This window comes from Alosa alosa, chromosome 8 (genome assembly GCF_017589495.1).
Source record: "Alosa alosa isolate M-15738 ecotype Scorff River chromosome 8, AALO_Geno_1.1, whole genome shotgun sequence".
Classification (NCBI taxonomy): domain Eukaryota; kingdom Metazoa; phylum Chordata; class Actinopteri; order Clupeiformes; family Clupeidae; genus Alosa; species Alosa alosa.
The window spans coordinates 6,034,141-6,051,640 of NC_063196.1; the positions used below are offsets into that span (position 1 = coordinate 6,034,141).

At 43.8% G+C, this 17,500-nt stretch overlaps 1 protein-coding gene across 1 annotated transcript in view; it reads left to right on the top strand.

Moving 5' to 3' along the window:
* Positions 1-17,500, top strand: part of rock2b (rho-associated, coiled-coil containing protein kinase 2b) — a 58,654-nt gene that overhangs the window by 27,092 nt on the left and 14,062 nt on the right. Inside the window, exons 10-23 of the mRNA XM_048251041.1 lie at positions 579-663; positions 842-930; positions 1,262-1,310; positions 1,476-1,611; positions 1,930-2,021; positions 4,896-5,142; positions 8,283-8,389; positions 13,931-14,090; positions 14,193-14,353; positions 14,868-15,052; positions 15,328-15,397; positions 15,722-15,829; positions 16,792-16,971; positions 17,278-17,371. Of these exons, the coding sequence (XP_048106998.1) occupies positions 579-663; positions 842-930; positions 1,262-1,310; positions 1,476-1,611; positions 1,930-2,021; positions 4,896-5,142; positions 8,283-8,389; positions 13,931-14,090; positions 14,193-14,353; positions 14,868-15,052; positions 15,328-15,397; positions 15,722-15,829; positions 16,792-16,971; positions 17,278-17,371 (1,763 nt within the window). The remainder of the gene's footprint in view (positions 1-578; positions 664-841; positions 931-1,261; positions 1,311-1,475; positions 1,612-1,929; positions 2,022-4,895; positions 5,143-8,282; positions 8,390-13,930; positions 14,091-14,192; positions 14,354-14,867; positions 15,053-15,327; positions 15,398-15,721; positions 15,830-16,791; positions 16,972-17,277; positions 17,372-17,500) is intronic.

Genomic DNA, 17,500 nt, shown 5'->3' on the forward strand with positions numbered 1-17,500 from the left:
CATCGCAATCAGGGGAGAGTTTGTTCATCTGCAGACTTGGGGTCGGAGTTTGGGGATGTGACTGCTCTCCCCTGGAGCTTTTGAAGGCCTGTTGTTGTCAACTGAGAGCTTTGAGGGAGAATGAGGGTTTTTTTCTCACCAAATGATGTGCAGTATTATAGTATGCTTTGGTGCAACATAACGAAATGGCATGTTTTATAAATACAATGCAACAACAAAATGATACGTGAATAAATTACGTCAAATTTCCATAGAAAAGTGCTCTTGGGCCTTAGATCTAAATTGATGCCATAGTGTTTGTGTTTGTGCTGTTGGAGGCATTTTGAAAGGAATGTTGAGTGTGAGTTTGACCGTGCGTGTGGACTTCTCTCTGCTCAATCCACTCCTGGAGGAAATCCCTCCACAGGCTTCACAGAAATTCATCCCATTCTTTATTCTCTCTCCCTTTCTCTCTCTCTCCCCTCAACATCTCTCTCCCTTTCTCTCTCTCTCCCCCATCCCTCTCCCCCATCCCTCTCTCTCTCTCTCTCTCTCTCTCTCTCTCTCTCTCTCTTGTGTTTTCTCTCTATTCGTTCCAGGTTGCTGAGTGCAGATAGCACATTCAGTTCTGATGAATTGGAGGACTCCTGTGAGAAAGACCAGATCTCAGAGAAGAAGAAAAATGTGAGTGTGTGTTTGTGTGCACCGAGGGGAACTTTGCTAACATTGAATGTGATTATTTGTTCATGTGAATATTTTTTGCGTGTTTCTGTGTGTGTGTGTGTGTGTATTTGTGTGTTTCTCTGTGTGTGTGTGTGTGTTTCTCTCTGTGTGTATGTGTGATTGTTCTGTCTACCACCAGTCGGAGGATCTTCTGAAGAAGCTGAATAAACTGGAGGAGCAGCTCAACCATGAGATGCAGGCAAAAGATGGTCTGGAGCTGAAATGCAGGTACACACACACACACACACACACACACACACACACACACACACACACACACACACACACACTCACACACACACACTCATACACACACACACACACACACACACACACACACATACACATACACACACACACACACACACACACACCAAACACAAACACACACACACACACACACACTCACACACACACTCACAATCATACACACTCACACACACACACACACACACAGACACACACACAAACACACACACACACACACACACACACACACACACACACACACAAACATTTTAATTATTTACGTTCTTATGTTATTCTTTCATTTTGACAGACAGGCAAACAGTCGTTTAGAGAAGATTTCCAAAGAACTGGAGGAAGAGGTATTTATTGTAATGGGTTGTGTATTTTGCTTACTGTATGTACACATTGTGTGTTTTTGGGTCTGCGAGTGTGTGTTAAACCTATTTCTGTGTGCGCGTGTGCGTGTGTGCGTGTGTGTGTGTGTGTGTGTGTGTGTGTGTGTATGTGTGTGTGTGTGTGTGTAGATGAATGCGCGGCAGGAGCTGGAGAGTTCTCTTAGACAGCTGGAGAGGGATAAAGCCCTTCTGCAGCACCAGAGGACTGAGAGCACCAAGAGAGTGGAGATGGTCACCGGCCGCAAAAAAGGCCTCGAGACTGAAGGTGTGTGTGTGTGTGTATGTGTGTGGGTGTGTGTATGTGTGCGCGTGTGTGCGTGCGTGCATGTGTGTCCGTGTGTCGTCTCTGGTATCTCTGGATTTGGGTGTGTGTCCTTTAATATGACTTTAATATGGTCTAAGTACTAATAACGTAAGTGCTTCATACTAATGTAAGTGCTTCTGTTGTTGATGCTGATGTTTTTTGAGAACTAACTCAATGTGTGTGTGTGTGTGTGTGTTGTGTGTGTTGTGTGTGTGTGTGTGTGTGTGTGTGTGTGTGTGTGTGTGCATGTGCGTTGTGTGTGTTTATTTGTGTTTTCAGTGACTAGTCTCAAAGAACAGCTGGAGGAATTGAGGAAGAAATCCCAAGACTCTCACGCCTCGACTGAGAAAAACATCCACCTGAAGAAAGAGGTAAGATTACACACCTATGGCTACACACACACACACACACAGTCACACACGAGTCAAACACACAAATTGTCCTCATTCAGGTCCTCTTAAGCCTCATTAAAGTAATACACACCAAATACACTCCGAATATGAGTCACAAGTGGAAAGTGACATGGTGCATTCATGGCACTTGGGAAGGGCAAGGAGCGCCCCCGTGGCTACTTTGTTTTTCCCACAGCATGTGTTCATGGGCTTTACCGTCGGAATGTGTGACAAACACGAATGCCACAACAAAGATGAAAACATACACTCACTAATCCTAAATAAACAACTGTATTGGCTTAAAATATAGTGTAAGACGCTTGTGAAAGAAAGATATGCAGCTTTCAAGTGACAAAAACGGCAAATTCCCAAGTTCACATTAAAACTGTTGGACATGAAAGGCCACATGGACTACAAACAAACTACAACGTGACGACAAAAGTGATGACGAGCCCCTAACTGGGCAACTCTGTTAGCAAAATCTAGCCCCAGTTTCCGACCTCTGACGTTTTTCCGAAGCCCATGAACGCTAGGACAGTTCAGATCCTCCATATGGGTGACTCATGTGAGATTCCCCTCTCGCTCCCTCCCTCTGGGTGGGCCAATGCCAGACACTTACCTCACTGTAGGAAACACACAGAAACGCGCTCAGTCCGAGTACAAACACACTTTTCAGAGTGTGTGTGAGAGTCCCCCTGTGATTAACCTCTCCGTCCTCTCTCTGCCTGTGCTGGGGCAAGTGGTGTCACTGCTGGAATGTGCGTGTGTGTGTGTGTGCGTGTGTTGCTGTGCATGTGTGTGTGTGTGTGTGTGCGTGTGTGTCCGTGCGTGTGTGTGTGCGCATGTGTGTATGTGTGTGTGTGTGTGTGTTGCTGTGCCTGAGAGGGTGATTGCAGGTTGGGTGCAGTGATTTAGGGCCGTGTTTTTCACAATGCACAAGAATGCTTCCCTGCTTCACACAGATTTAGGGGAGTGTATTTTGTCTCAGAAAAGCTGCACATAAAATGTCACACTGTGGTCTGAAAATGTGCATGTCTATGCATTGCTCTCTCTCCTCCTCTCTCTGTCTCTCTTTCTCCCCCCTCCCTCTCTCTCTCCCTCTCTTTCTCTCTCTCTCTCTGTCTCCCATGCCTTTCTCAGTGTTTGTGCGTTCTCCACCTTCATTATTGTTTTTTCTTACTGTGCTTTCCTCTTCCTCTTCCTCTTTTTATTCACTTCATCCACACAACGGACTGACTCACTCCCTCTGCCTCTGGGCTCTCTTAGTTTGCCTGTCCGTTAGTTTGCCTGTTTGTCAGTTCAGTAAACTGCTTTGGCATGACTGTATTGCAAAAGCGTAAGATATAAGAATGAAATAGAAAATAAAGTAAAACATGAAGTTGAATAAAGGGAGAGAATATAGTGATAATAGTATTAATAAAATGTCTTTTTACTGTAGGTGCATCTCAAAAAATTAGAATATCAATGAAAAGTAAAGTTTTTCCCGTATTTTTATTTTCATATAATCTAGATTCAATACACATAGAGTGAAATATGTCAAGCCTTTTTGTTTTAATCTTGATTATTCTAATCTTGATGATTATGGTTAACAGCCTGGAAAATCTGGAATCTCAAAATATAAAATGGACAGGGCAATGGACTTGTAATTTTATGAGATGCACCTGTATATCTGTGTGTCTCTTTCCTTCCATCCCTTGCCCCCCCCTCTTCTCTCTCTCCCTTGCTCTCTAATCCACCCCTCTCTTCCATTCCCTCTTTTCAGCTCTCCCTCTCTCTCCCCCCTTCTCTGTCGTTCTCCATATCTCCCTCTTTTCCTCCATCTCTCCTATTATTGCTCCTTCTCTTCTTCTCTTTCTCTGTCTCTCTCATGTATCACTCCCTCCTTCTCTACTTCTCTTTCTCTGTCTCTCATGTATCACTCCCTCCTGATCATCTTCCATCCCTTTCCTTTTTTTGTAATTTTTTTATGCTTTATTTTGATACCATAATATAGTAGTTTGTTTGTAGTGTATCATTTACATTCCTACTAGCAGTGTTGGAAAACTTTACTTTCTACATGAACTAGTTCAAAGTTCAGTTCACAAATTTAAAAAAAGCTAGTTCAGTTCATAGTTCATAATTTAAAACTGAACTTAACTAAGTTCACAGTTCCAAAAATGAACTAGTTCATAGTTCTTTTTTTCCATATGTTGCTGCAAGCTATTATTTTTCAACAATAGGCTAGGTACTGCAGTTCAATGTGCTGTTTCAGGTTTGCTCTGGATGTGACTGAAGTGCAGATATTTGTGCAGAAATATACAATTTTTCCCATCCTCACCGACCTTGTCATAAAACTTGTTTAAATGATTATGCGACGCCTCCTTGCTGCTTTGTCGCCTAGGCTACATGTCACATCCATGTTCCTTTTTGTTTTGATGACGCAGGCGGCGGTGCGACACTAGTGGCAGGTGTTGCTAGATTTGGTGTTTTTTCCGCTACATATTAAGGCCTGTTTACGATGTGTTTTATCCGGGTTTTCGCCTGGAAGGCTCTATAGAAATCTGGCACCCTATTGAACGAAGATAAACTGACAGAGCGTGCCGTTCACAGACACCAGAATAAACAAGTTCACATCAGGCAGTAATACAGTACTTTCAGTTCACGTTCACCCAAAATATGAACGAGTTCATAAACTATCGTTCAATGAACGTTTTCAGGCACAACACTGCGTACTTGTGTATGTTTATGTAAGAATGTGCGCTTTTGTGAACTTATTACTGCAGCACCCCAATTTAACTCTGGGATGAATAAAGTGATTAATTATCTATCCCCCCCCTCTCTCTCTCCCTCCATCTCTCCTCCCTCTCTCCCCAGTTGGATGAGGTGAGTGCGCTTCTGCAGGAGGAGCAGGAGGCGTCTGGGCGTCTGCGTAAGGCCCAGGCGGAGGCGGCACGGCAGGCCCAGCAGCTGGAGGTCTCGCTCAGGGAGCTGCAGGGACGCCTGGGCCTGATGGAGGGCGCGCGCGCCGGGCTGGAGGCCGACAAGCTGGCCCTGCAGGGGGCGCTGGACACAGAGAAGGCAGAGAGGAGCCGCGCCAGCCAGGCACTCACTGACCTGCAGGGTGAGTGGGGATGCCAGTGTGTGTGTGCGTGTGCGTGTGCGTGTGCATTTGTGTGTGTGTGTGTGTGTGTGTGTTAAGATGGGGGAAGAGGCTGGCCAACCAACCAGACAGTGGACATGTGGGGGGGGTGTGTGTGTGTGTGTTTCAATGACGAGGAGTCTGCACAAGACCCTGACAGACACAGAAATACAGGGTGGGTGGAAGAGAGAGATAGTGGAGTGTGTGTGTGTGCGTGTGTGCGTGCGTGCGTGCGTGCGTGCGTGTGTGCGCGTGTGTGTGTTTCAATGGAGAGGAGGCTGGCCAACCAGACAGTCACATACAGGGTGGGTGGGAGAAAGGCACAAGGCCAGATGTACGTACATTTGTGAACGTAGCGTTATCAGCGTCATGGACAAACCGCAGATTGTGAACGCAATCAGACCCAAGTTTCCGTCATATTTATCAAACTTTCCATCCATAGTGTAAATTGCGACTTTCTTTGCCTTTCTCCGCCTATTACCGCAATTTACGAACGTCCACAACTGAACGGCAGAGCCTACATACAATCGCAGTTGAATGAAGATAACTGATGACAACATTAAAAAAAAATCAAACGTTTAGCGATCATGAAATACATGATAAGATGTCAACAAGCAGAGAGATAATGAAGATCAGTAGTTCTACTCAAAGATTGGTAAAATCTAGCAAGTAGGAAAGTTTAAGTGAATGACGTGAAAGTGAAAGTAAGACATTCGAAAGGCCAACGAAAGTTAAGGTTGCTTTTGATAGTAGCCTACTACTTAAAAAACTGGTGCTCTAATTAGTGATTCTGTTGTCTTTGAAAGGTTCTCTTATTGACGCATTGAACTGCAATTTGGATTAACACCTGCTTTTACAAGGCGGAAGTATTTAGGCACAGAATAGACGTGCGCTTTCAGGAGCAGTCTTTGTACATACCTCGGAATACATAATTAGGCACTATTCACGCTTCCCCTCCCATCTCTTTACGCTAAACTCCCACTTTCCTCTGGATCCTCCCGTGAATGCATATGCATGACACGAAAAACGCAATATGCCATTTTCAGCTCCCGTGACAGGCAGTTTGCGGCCTGTTTGTACATACCTCGCAATGATTTTACACGCACACTGCAAAACAAATACGCCTGAAGTGGGCGCAAAAGCGTTAGTACATTTGGCCCACAGTGTTTGTGTGTGTGTGTGTGTGTGTGCATACATGTGTGTGTGTTTAAGTGCTTGTTTGTTAGTGTGTTTTCTTCCATCTTTCTTGTGTCTACAACAATATGAAACAGCGCATATTTTAGACTCATAGGAATACTTGTGGTAAACAAGGTTTAAAGGAGAGAGCAATCAAAGCAGCTACATTCAACTATTGCATAACTGAGGCAGCAGACAGGCCAAATGTAATTAAAAAGTAGATAATAATTCATAATTCTGAAGTGGATACCTTTTCCTTAATTGAGTTTTTATGAGGTTATTAGGTTCATCCCATGTCTTGGGGTCATGCATTGCACTTTCCATTCAGCATAAGGGGTGTTCGTGAGTCTTACATAAGAGGGATGTTTTGATTCAGCTGTTTATACAATTCCCTCGCCTGAATGATATGGTGTGTGTGTGTGTGGCGTGCGTGCGTGCGTGCGTTTTGTGTTTAATCTTAAAATGGGAAGGGTGATGGGGTCTGTGAAGAATGAGACCTCACGGTCCAAACTCACAAAGGGGATGCGCGCTCTTTCAGGCAACCAAGGTACAAGGAGACATTGACGAACCACAGACAAGTGCAAACTTTGTGCTAAGAGTGCTGGTTTATTTACAGTGTTCAAAAGTGATAAACAAAAACTTTGAAAAAAGGCTACAAACAAAAATCAACACGAGGGTTGCTCACACTTAAAGACTTAACTAAACAAAATAACCAATACAAAACTAATAAGGATTCAAAGAGTTAAATGTTCACAAACCAGACTCAGCCTCACAGCAAGCTGCTCTCCCTATGCCACTTTCTCCTGAATGACAGAAGCTCAGCCTTTTTATGGGCCTACCCATTACAAACGTCACTCAAAAAATGGTGGGAGAGTAGTGCACAAAACAATTAACAAAATAAATACATTAATCATAACAAAAATAAACATGCCATGATCCTAACAATTTTACCCATATTTTACGCTATAAAAAAATATATTTTCTCTTTCCCTAAAACCAGTTCAAAACCCGCCATCAAAACAAAAAAATACAAAAAGATTGCAACTTTGACAGTTCGGGTTTCTCGGGGGACCATTGATGGCGGGACACACAACAGGGAAGTGAATGCAGTCAGTGTAGGTGCTATGGCGTGGGAATACTGGTGCGTGTGGTGGAAATGTTTGGTGGAGCAAAACCAGCGGGTACCTCGCAGCTTGTGGAGATGTTGTGGATGAAAACTGGTGAGTACAGAAATATGTGTGACGCTATGTGACGGTGAAATATGAATGTGTTCAGAATGTGCTAAACCGGTATCGCGTGTAATGAACTTGCCAAGTGCCGTGTGCAGGTGTGTGTCGGGAAATGTTTGTCAGTTATGTGTAGGGACAACGTCGGGAGCATTTGGGGAAAAGTTTAACTGGAGGGCAACTTTTCCACAGGGTCTGATTTTACTGGTGCCCAACATTTAAAATAACTTCCTTTTGTGTGTCAGAGGCGACCTTTACAATCTCTCTCTTTCTCTCCCTCTCTCTCTCTCTCCCCTCTCTCTTCCCTCTCTCTCTCTTCCCTCTCTCTTCTCTCTCTCTTCCCTCTTCTCTCTCTCTCCTCTCTCTCTTCCCTCTCTCTCTCCTCTCTCTCCTCTCTCTCTTCCTCTCCCTCTCTCTCTCCCTCTCTCCTCTTCCCCTCTCTCTTCCTATCTCTCTCTCCCTCTCTCTTCCCTCTCTCTCTCTCTCTCTCTCCCTCCCCTCCCGCTCTCTCTCTCTCCCTCTCTCTCTCCCTCTCTCTCTTCCCTCTCTCTCTCTCCCCTCTCTCTCTCTCTCTCCTCTCTTCTCTCTCTCCTCTCTCTCTCTCTCTCTCTCTCTCTCTCTCCTCTCTCTATCTCTCTCTCTCTCTCTCTCTCCCTCTCTCTCTCCCTCTCTCTCTCTCTCTCTCTCCCTCTCTCTCTCTCTCTCTCTCCCTCTCCTCAGGTCGTATGGGGGGGTTGGAAGAGGAAGTGAAGCAGGTGAAGGCTTCTCTCTCTACAGCGGACAAAGAGAAGAGAAAGCTGCATGAGCAGCTCACCGACATGGAGAAGGTAAGTGTATCAAGTGTGTGTGTGTGTGTTTGTATAGGAATGTGTGTGTCTGTGTCTGTGTGTTTGTATATGAATGTGTGTATGTGTGTGTTTACATCTGTGTTTACGTGTGTGTGTGTATTTGTGTGTGAGTATACTCTTTGAAATGTTTCTGTTTCTGTTTTTTAATACATAGTATCCACACTAAATTCATTCAATATACATAATGGTAAACAAGTTGAGCGTGGAGCGCTGGGCGCTCTTCGCCCTCAATGATCGCATGACCATGATGATGGAACACTTTGTTTAATTACTAATGGTCTAAAAAATTAGCCTGCATCGGTCCTCTTTCTTCAAATCCCCATGTGGCACTGTTATTATAGTAGGCCTATTGGTATAACAAATGACTAGACATTTTTATATTGTAAAAAAGGGGCGGGGGCATTTACAGTGGGCAGTGCTTCGACTTCAATAGCTTCACTCAAGGTCCAAGATGGGATCACGCGTATCACACGACTTTAATTTGTATTTTCCCAGTGTGACGCTGCAACAACCCAAACAATCGGTAGATGGCTCAAGTGAGCAGGGTGTCTCGTAAAAAGAATTGGAGCCTGGAAAACCCTACACAGACTTCACTACAAACTTTAGCAGACTGATTTAGAAATAATTTAATAGCCAGAAATATGCCTGCCCTGCCCTAATAAAGAAATATTTGGTTAACTGGCGAGTGAATCCCGCTTTGCAGCCAGAGAAGAAACGCAGGACAAATTAAACATTCTGGTTTTCTCCGAAGTGCAACGATGATAGACAGACATCATTTGGACAAAATATAGAGCATATTAACCTCCGTCCTGTTATCACGGAGTTACAGGCGATAAACGATTTTTGATGGTCACAAGTTTACTTCATTAGCGGTTTATTTTTTTGATTATTAAAGAGTGTTTTTCATTTAAAGGTTTGACTTCGTGCTTATTCAGTAGAGCGCTCTTCCCAATCCCAGACGTTCACATTGCATGTTTGTTTGTAATGAATGCAACCGCGAGATACGCTTGTCATAGGCGCCGATACCGTGGATGCTCCGTCTCTCTCGGCACCCACTGAAAACATCGAAAGCACCCACGTGTGACAGCTCACAGTCCCGCTAAATTTACATTAATTTAAAATCAACCATCGCAGTTTATGTTAAATTCAGCATCTCTCATAATGTGATTGGGTATGTTGCTGTCAATTCCCTACTTCATATACTAACCACCAATGAGAGCGTCTCTCAGATGAAAATTCCTGACACTTCCCACCTGAAGAATTAAATAAGGCTTTGTCGGTCTTCAGTCCCTAATGTTTAAAATGTATAGCCCTGAATATCATTTTAAAAGTAGTCTGACAAAGCTTATTGTTTTGTGACACAGCTAAACACTGGTACCTCATAGAACGTCTATAACATAGCCTAGGTGGTCGCGAACTCACAAAAAGTAAGCAGATAGAAAGAACTCACGCAAATCTAGCCTACAACACGCAGACAGCTTTATGCTAGGGGAGCGCTACAAGACGACAGGTGCTTTATGATTGTTGCCTTCTGATGGTATCTTGCTAATTCACTGAACTGCATTAGGTGACACAAATGGTATTGCCTTTATCTTATAACTCCTTGTCTGAGCTTAACTACCAGGCCTATGGTTTTAAAAAGTCAGATGTTCCCTGACAAAGACATTCGAAAATTAAGAATGTTTATTGACTTGAAAAATACACTAATTTTTGCAAACTCCCTTCATTCAACCCTTGAAGACATCGGGTCTGGTGCGCTATGTAGATCGTTTGCATTACCATTTAATTTCTCAGAATTTAGGTCTACTAGGCCTACAATAACGTCATCACCAAATACATCTTTTATTTTTAGTTGATCAACCACAAAGAGTAGCATAGGCCTACTGTGCACAGTGCACTGACGACTGTAGCAGCCCAACGTAACCAGTTGTTGTAGATGAGAGGCAACCCCTTGTTTCAGATAGCCTGGACAACATGTTACCTGGGTGTTGCCTACATTATTAATTAATGGTAGCCTACAATAGTTAATTGATTCGTAACATATTAGTTGGCTCAAAGAGTAGGGAATCAGGATGGAGAGAGTCACGCGGTGTTGCTTTTTGGGATCGAATCCAGTTTAATGCTAGTTTTCAAAACATATATTTTTACATGTCTTTTGTCCGAAAGTGGCTGTAATGTAGCCGAAGCCATGGCATATGAAATGGCGACTTCAACCCGCCTAAAACAACTTGTTTGTGAATGTCTGACAACTGCTGCAGCATGCACGCAAGAAGGAAACCAGTAGGTGGAGAAACCAGAAGGCACACAACACCGAACGATTTTAAGGCTATTTCGCATAGGCTACTCAATGGTGCTATTTCACACGCATTATAGCGACCCCCACTCACCGGGTTAGTGGAAGGTGTTAATAGACGACATGAGCCTACAGTGGACTAGGGCTGTCAAAATTGCTCAAAAATGACGTTCAATATCCCTCTAAAATAAACACATGTATTGAATATATTGGAATATCTAGGCTATATTATTTGGCGCATTATGTCATCTGTTTTAACTTTTTGTATGGTTATTGCTTGACAGGGGGACCCCAAGCAGCTTTCAGCCATAAGGCATTTCCTAATTCACCTGACACTGATATTCAAAATGTTGAAACTAATTCGGCATAGCCTATAAGCAGTTTAATTAAATGTAATGTTAGTTGTAAACAAACGGACTACTTGGTGAGGCTTGGCCTCACAGATGCGCTCGTGCCTTAAATGGCAATACAAATCTTCACATGTGATGTGATCTCCCCACGGGCCAATGGATGTACAAGTTTTCTCCTGTGCCTACAATATTTAATCCAGTGTTTTATCAAGTTGCAAAATGCTATTCGTTTTAACGAATTTTTATGATAGTATGAAGTACTTTTTGTATAGGGTACTATCTTAATTGCTTTATAATACTTGACCAATGGCTATTGCATCTGTCTATTGAAAGTGAGAATGTGGCATGTGATATACTGTGTAGGCTTCATAAAATAAAATAAACAGATTGCTAATGGCCTACAAGCTGATCTGGGGGCGTTTTCCGCACAGCCACGGAGGTTAGCTTTTACTAACAGGATGCATCGTTCAACTAACCAACATGTAAGTTACGACTGTTAACCCAAAACTGTCGTACTTACATAGTACTGTAAGTTTGGACCATGATAGTTTCCAAACTTCAGTAGTCTGGACTAAGGTGGTTAATGACGTTTAGTAGCACGTGAACGGGCACCTGCACATAATTCTGTTGCGCATTGCGTTAAGGCCGGCAGATGACAGCCGCCGTTGCACAGCGATGCCCACTGTACGTTCAGTTGTGAAGACCAATACTCTACATAGCCTACATAACATGTTGCTGGCTGCACTGCATTCTAAGCCATTCTAACATTTTGAATGACAAAACAGCTATGGGGTGTGTAACATAGAATGGCTAAGAATGCAGTGCAGCCAGCAACATATTTGGGGACATTGAGCACAAGGCTCCAGGCATCTTGGAGGAGAATGCACTTTAGGCCTAGTTCTTGACTTGTTAGGGACCAGTTGCTGAGATAGTTTCGATCGTCAAAGAATCTTGTAGGGGCTGTTTTTAAAGAGTAGCCTAGAGATTGTCTGTGCTGTGGCAAGTGAGACAAGGTAGGCTATGTGTTGCGTGATATCTCTGCACCCAAGTAGCAGTGCTTCGCCCCAATATACTGTAGTCTCAAGTCAATATATCTGCCTAAATCGCCTCGTCCTCTTAATCTGCATTGCCAGTTGTAGCCTACTCGTTGTGAATACCAGGCCACAAGTAATTAGGGATTTTTTATTGGCTCACTTTGCTGACACTCACTAACAATGCAACGAGAGATTCCATTCACTAAGCTATAGACAATGCATGGAGACAAAAATGCTTTTGCTCACTTATCTAACTCTAGGGGAGACGGTGAATAGGCTAACCCAATTCCACACCACATACATATCACATACATATTCCATATCACATACATATCGCGCGTACATACATATTCCATACCACATACATATCGAACTCTGGGAAACATGGTGAATGAGCTAAAGTCACATTCACGTGCGCACATGAAACTTTCGCGTGAGCACACGAAACTAAACTTAGATTTTATTTTGCTCATGTCCCCTTAGGGGCTCCGTACTTATAAGTGTTTTAAAACACTTCAGTATGTCAAGTATGATATATTGATAAGAATGATATATAGAAAGCATGATTGATGACATATTAATATGCAGTAATAAGATAGTGACTTGTTTAGGACTCGAAAAAAATAAGGACTTGGACTTGGACTCGACTTGGCCTTGGTAATACTTGACTTGGACTTGCTTGGGACATCTCTGTCTTGACTTGGGACTTGACTTGGACTTCAGCGTTAAGACTTGAGACTTACTTGTGACTTGCCTAACAGTGACTTTGCCCCACCTCTGGTTCACTGCATTTGAAAAGTGCCATTTTGAATTGCAAAATGTGTGTAAAGCAGAAAATGTATTTAGAGTTTTGAAGACTTGAGAAAAGGCTTTACTCTCTGTGTGTCAGTTTAAATAATTGTGCTTTCCATGTCATTTTAGTGTGTTAGAAATTGGGAAAAAGACTGTAACAAGTTAGAATGTCAAATACACCAGATAAAACAATTAATCAAACATAAAGTAACACACAAACTCAAAGAGAGAGAGAGAGAGATCATCTGAATATCTGAATATGCATGACTCTCTCAACTTCCCTGCAGATGATTGGACAGCTGGTGGATAGGTGTGAATCTGACACCTAAACACTATAGTGTAGTCTACAACTATGCACAGCTACATTAGATTATAATGAATCTGACACCTAAACACTATAGTGTAGTCTACAACTATGCACAGCTACATTAGATTATAATGAATCTGACACCTAAACACTATAGTGTAGTCTACAACTATGCACAGTTACATTAGATTATAATGAAACCATCATCAGACTGTTGCCCACATTAAAAGTATTAATTTAAGACCAAACATGAATATATTATTCACAACATACATTTACAGAGATTTCAGAAGTGGCCATCAAACCAGTTGTTTTCACTGTATGATGATTAGGTAGGCCTGGCACTCTGTGTAGTGAAGGAAAGTCCTTTTTTTGAGATGGGTGGTGGCCATTTGGCTGCTTTGGCCCAACATCCTGACCTTACACATGCTGTGCAAAGCGCGCTGCACTGCACTACTTCCAGTTAGGCCAGTCTAGATGAAATCAAAGCAATCAAACTGATTTCATCGCTGACACTTACTTGCGTTACATGCCGTTAGGACAGAGCTTGTTTCGTTTGATTCATGTTGACCTTTGTGCATATACAGTACTGTATGTTTATGGTGTGTGTGTGTGTCTGTGTGCATTCGTACGTGCATACATGCCTTCGTGTGTGTGTGTGTGTGTGTGTGTGTGTGTGTGTGTGTGTGTGTGTGTGTGTGTGTGTGTGTGTGTGTGTGTGTGTGTGTGTGTGTGTGTGTGTAGGAGCGCAATAACCAGGAGATTGAGTGGAGCTACAAGCTGAAGGCTCTGAAGCAGAGTCTGGAGCAGGAAGAGAAAGCCCACAAGGCCACGAAAGAGCGCCTGGTTGACAAACACACTCTCGACCAGAGCATAGAGGTGGCTACTGCACAGGCTGTCAGAGGTACATACACACACACACACACACTCCCTCAAGCAGTGAAGGCTCTAAGAGATAGTTAACACTCTCTCTCTCTCTCCCTCTCTCTCCATCTATCCATCTCAGATATGGAGCGTAAGCTGCAGGAAGAGCACAACTGTAAGGTCCAGTTGGAAGACCGCCTGCTGGACCTGCAGAAGCAGAACTCCCTGTTGGACTGCGACTACAAGCAGGCGCAAGGCAAACTGGACGAGCTGCGTGCACACAAGGACAAGCTGGCCCAGCAGGTGTGTGTGTGTGTGTGTGTGTGTGTGTGTGTGTGTGTTTTGCTATTGATTGATTAAAGGTTCTGTAGTCAGTTCATTGCATATATTGCAGTAATATAGTATAACTTTTGGGGGCGCTGTGGCATAAGAGGCTGCAGTGTCCATACCGCTATTGGGTCCAAGTTGTCACGACAACCTGGGTCTCTCTCTCTCTCCCACTTCCTACCTGTCCTGAACTAAGCCTGCTGACTAAAGGCAAAACGTATATTAGATTAAAAAGTCATAGTAAATCAGAAAAAATAATAGATAAACCGGGCTGAAAGTTGCTGATTTTAGGCATGGGCCAGGTTGTTATTTATGTATAATGGCTTCAAATTTTTCAGACAACTTCAGGCACAGATTTTTTATTCTTGCTTTAAGCCCTGAAATAAATAACTATGTGAATAAACAAATGAATGAACGAGTGAGTGAACGAGTGAATGAATGAAGGAATAAATGATGACATAGATAAAGTCTTACGTCTTCCGTGTCCCAGGTGGAGCGACTGTTGGTGCAGGTGGAGGAGGCGTCCCAGCGGGACTCTCAGACCCAGAGGGAGCTGAAGGAGCAGAGCCAGACCCTCCAGACGCTGCGCTCCGCAGAGAGGAGGCTCCAGCAGGAGATCAGCACCCTCACCGACTTCAAAGTCAGCCTGGAGCAGACCAACCAGGAGCTGCGCAGGTGTGTGTGTGTGTGTGTGTGTGCGTGTGTGTGCGTGTGGTTTTCGGGGTTATGCTTTAGCTAAATAGCATGAGCTAGTTTGCTTCAAATTGTCCCTATTTTTGATGCCAGAAGAGAGTTAAGTTAATTTCAATTTGTTTGCATCCACACAATGTATTATTTGTTTTTTTGTATTTGTAGTAGTGAATTATTTGTGTCTTTACAGTAACAATAGCAATGATTGGTTTGTATGGTAGAAATGCAGAGTGACTGATGTGTGATCTGTCCAATAACAGAGAGCGAGAGGAGGCTGAAGGACAAGCCAAAGAGTTCAAGGACCAGCTGGAGTCGGAGCAATACTTCACTGTATGACATCACTTCCTGATACAACTTTAATCTGTCTGTTTGCATGGTGACAATGTGTGTGTGTGTGTGTGTGTGTGTGTGTGTGTGTGTGTGTGTGTGTGTGTGTGTGTGTGTGTGTGTGTGGCATAAACAATGTGCAAACAGTTCCATCTACATATACTGTATTTGCAGAGGCTTTCTATATCATAGTTCTATATCTATTTATTCTATCTGATCTATTTATAACATTCTTTCCAATATTCAATTTTTTTTTTCTCAAAACATGTTCTGTAAGTGACTGTGGATAAGTGTTCTTGAATGTTCTGGTTCCTGTCCCTCCTGCAGAAGCTGTATAAGACTCAGATCCGGGAGCTGAAGGAGGAGAGCATTGAGAAGAGTAAACTCTACAAGGACCTGCAGGAGCGACTGGACGAGCTGCAGGAGGAGAGGTGGGTCTGGATGGCCAGGACGCCGAGGGGACCGATGCTGCCTGCTTTGGATCCTACATTATCATTACTGTATTAGAGAGTGTGTGTGAGAGTCCATTTTTGATGTGTGTGTGTGTCTGTGTCTGTGTCTGTGTCTGTGTCTGTGTGTGTTAGTGTTTGTATGTTTGTACTTATGTGCACATGTACTGTATGCTTGTATGTCACATATATGCTGCTAGCACATCTGCTAAGGCATCAGGGAGTCTGGTCACTGCACAGCGTAATACTAGTTTGTGTGTGTGTGTAATGCGTGTCGTGTCTTGCGTGTGTGTGTGTGTGTGTGTGTGTGTGTGTGTGTGGTATAAACAATGTGCAAACAGTTCCATCTACATATACTGTATTTGCAGAGGCTTTTCTATATCATAGTTCTATATCTATTTATTCTATCTGATCTATTTATAACATTCTTTCCAATATTCAATTTTTTTTTTTTTCTCAAAACATGTTCTGTAAGTGACTGTGGATAAGTGTTCTTGAATGTTCTGGTTCCTGTCCCTCCTGCAGAAGCTGTATAAGACTCAGATCCGGGAGCTGAAGGAGGAGAGCATTGAGAAGAGTAAACTCTACAAGGACCTGCAGGAGCCCTGACTGGACTAGCTGCAGGAGGAGAGGTGGGTCTGGATGGCCAGGGCCGAGGGGGACTGGATGCTGCCCTGGTTTTGGATCCTACATTATCATTACTGTATTAGAGAGTGTGTGTGAGAGTCCATTTTTGATGTGTGTGTGTGTCTGTGTCTGTGTCTGTGTCTGTGTCTGTGTGTGTTAGTGTTTGTATGTTTGTACTTATGTGCACATGTACTGTATGCTTGTATGTCACATATATGCTGCTAGCACATCTGCTAAGGCATCAGGGAGTCTGGTCACTGCACAGCGTAATACTAGTTTGTGTGTGTGTGTAATGTGTGTGGCGTGTCGTGTGTCTCCCAGGGACCCGCTGGCTACAGCCGGGAGGTGAGCCTGACCAAATGGGACTCGGAGCAGCTGGCTCCCCTCCCTAGGGAGCACTGGGACCTGGAGAAGGAGAAGATCATGAAGGAGCTGGAGATCAAGGACATGATGGCCCGGCACAAACAGGAGCTCAACGACAAGGACAGCACTATTGGCTCCGTAAGAGAGCGGGAGAGAGGGAGGGAGAGAGGGAGGGAGAGAGGGAGGGAGAGAGGGAGGAGAGAGGAGGGGAGGGAGGGAGGGAGAGAGGAAGGGAAAGAGAAAGAGAAACAGGAAGGGAGGGACAGTAGGAAAGTAATAGGGGATTGATACACAGATCACAGACCAACAAACAGCTGTTCAACACCAGTAGTGTTGAAAGAGAAGGAGGGATGGAGAGAGTTGAACATAAATTCAGACAGACAGACAGACAGACAGACAGATTGATTGATTGGTTGTTCTTCCTCGTCCCTACTCTTTGTTTAGCTGGAGGAATCTAACCGGACCCTGACTGTAGACGTGGGCAATCTGGCCAGTGAGAAAGAGGAGCTCAACAACCAGCTGAAAGAGATGCAACAGCGTAAGGCCCTGTCTCTCTCCCTCACTCGCTCTCTCCCTCTCCCTCCCTCTCTCTCCATCTCTCTCTCTCTCTCCTTATCTCTCTCTCTCTATCCCGCTCTCTCTCCCTTACTCGCTCTCTCCCTCTCCC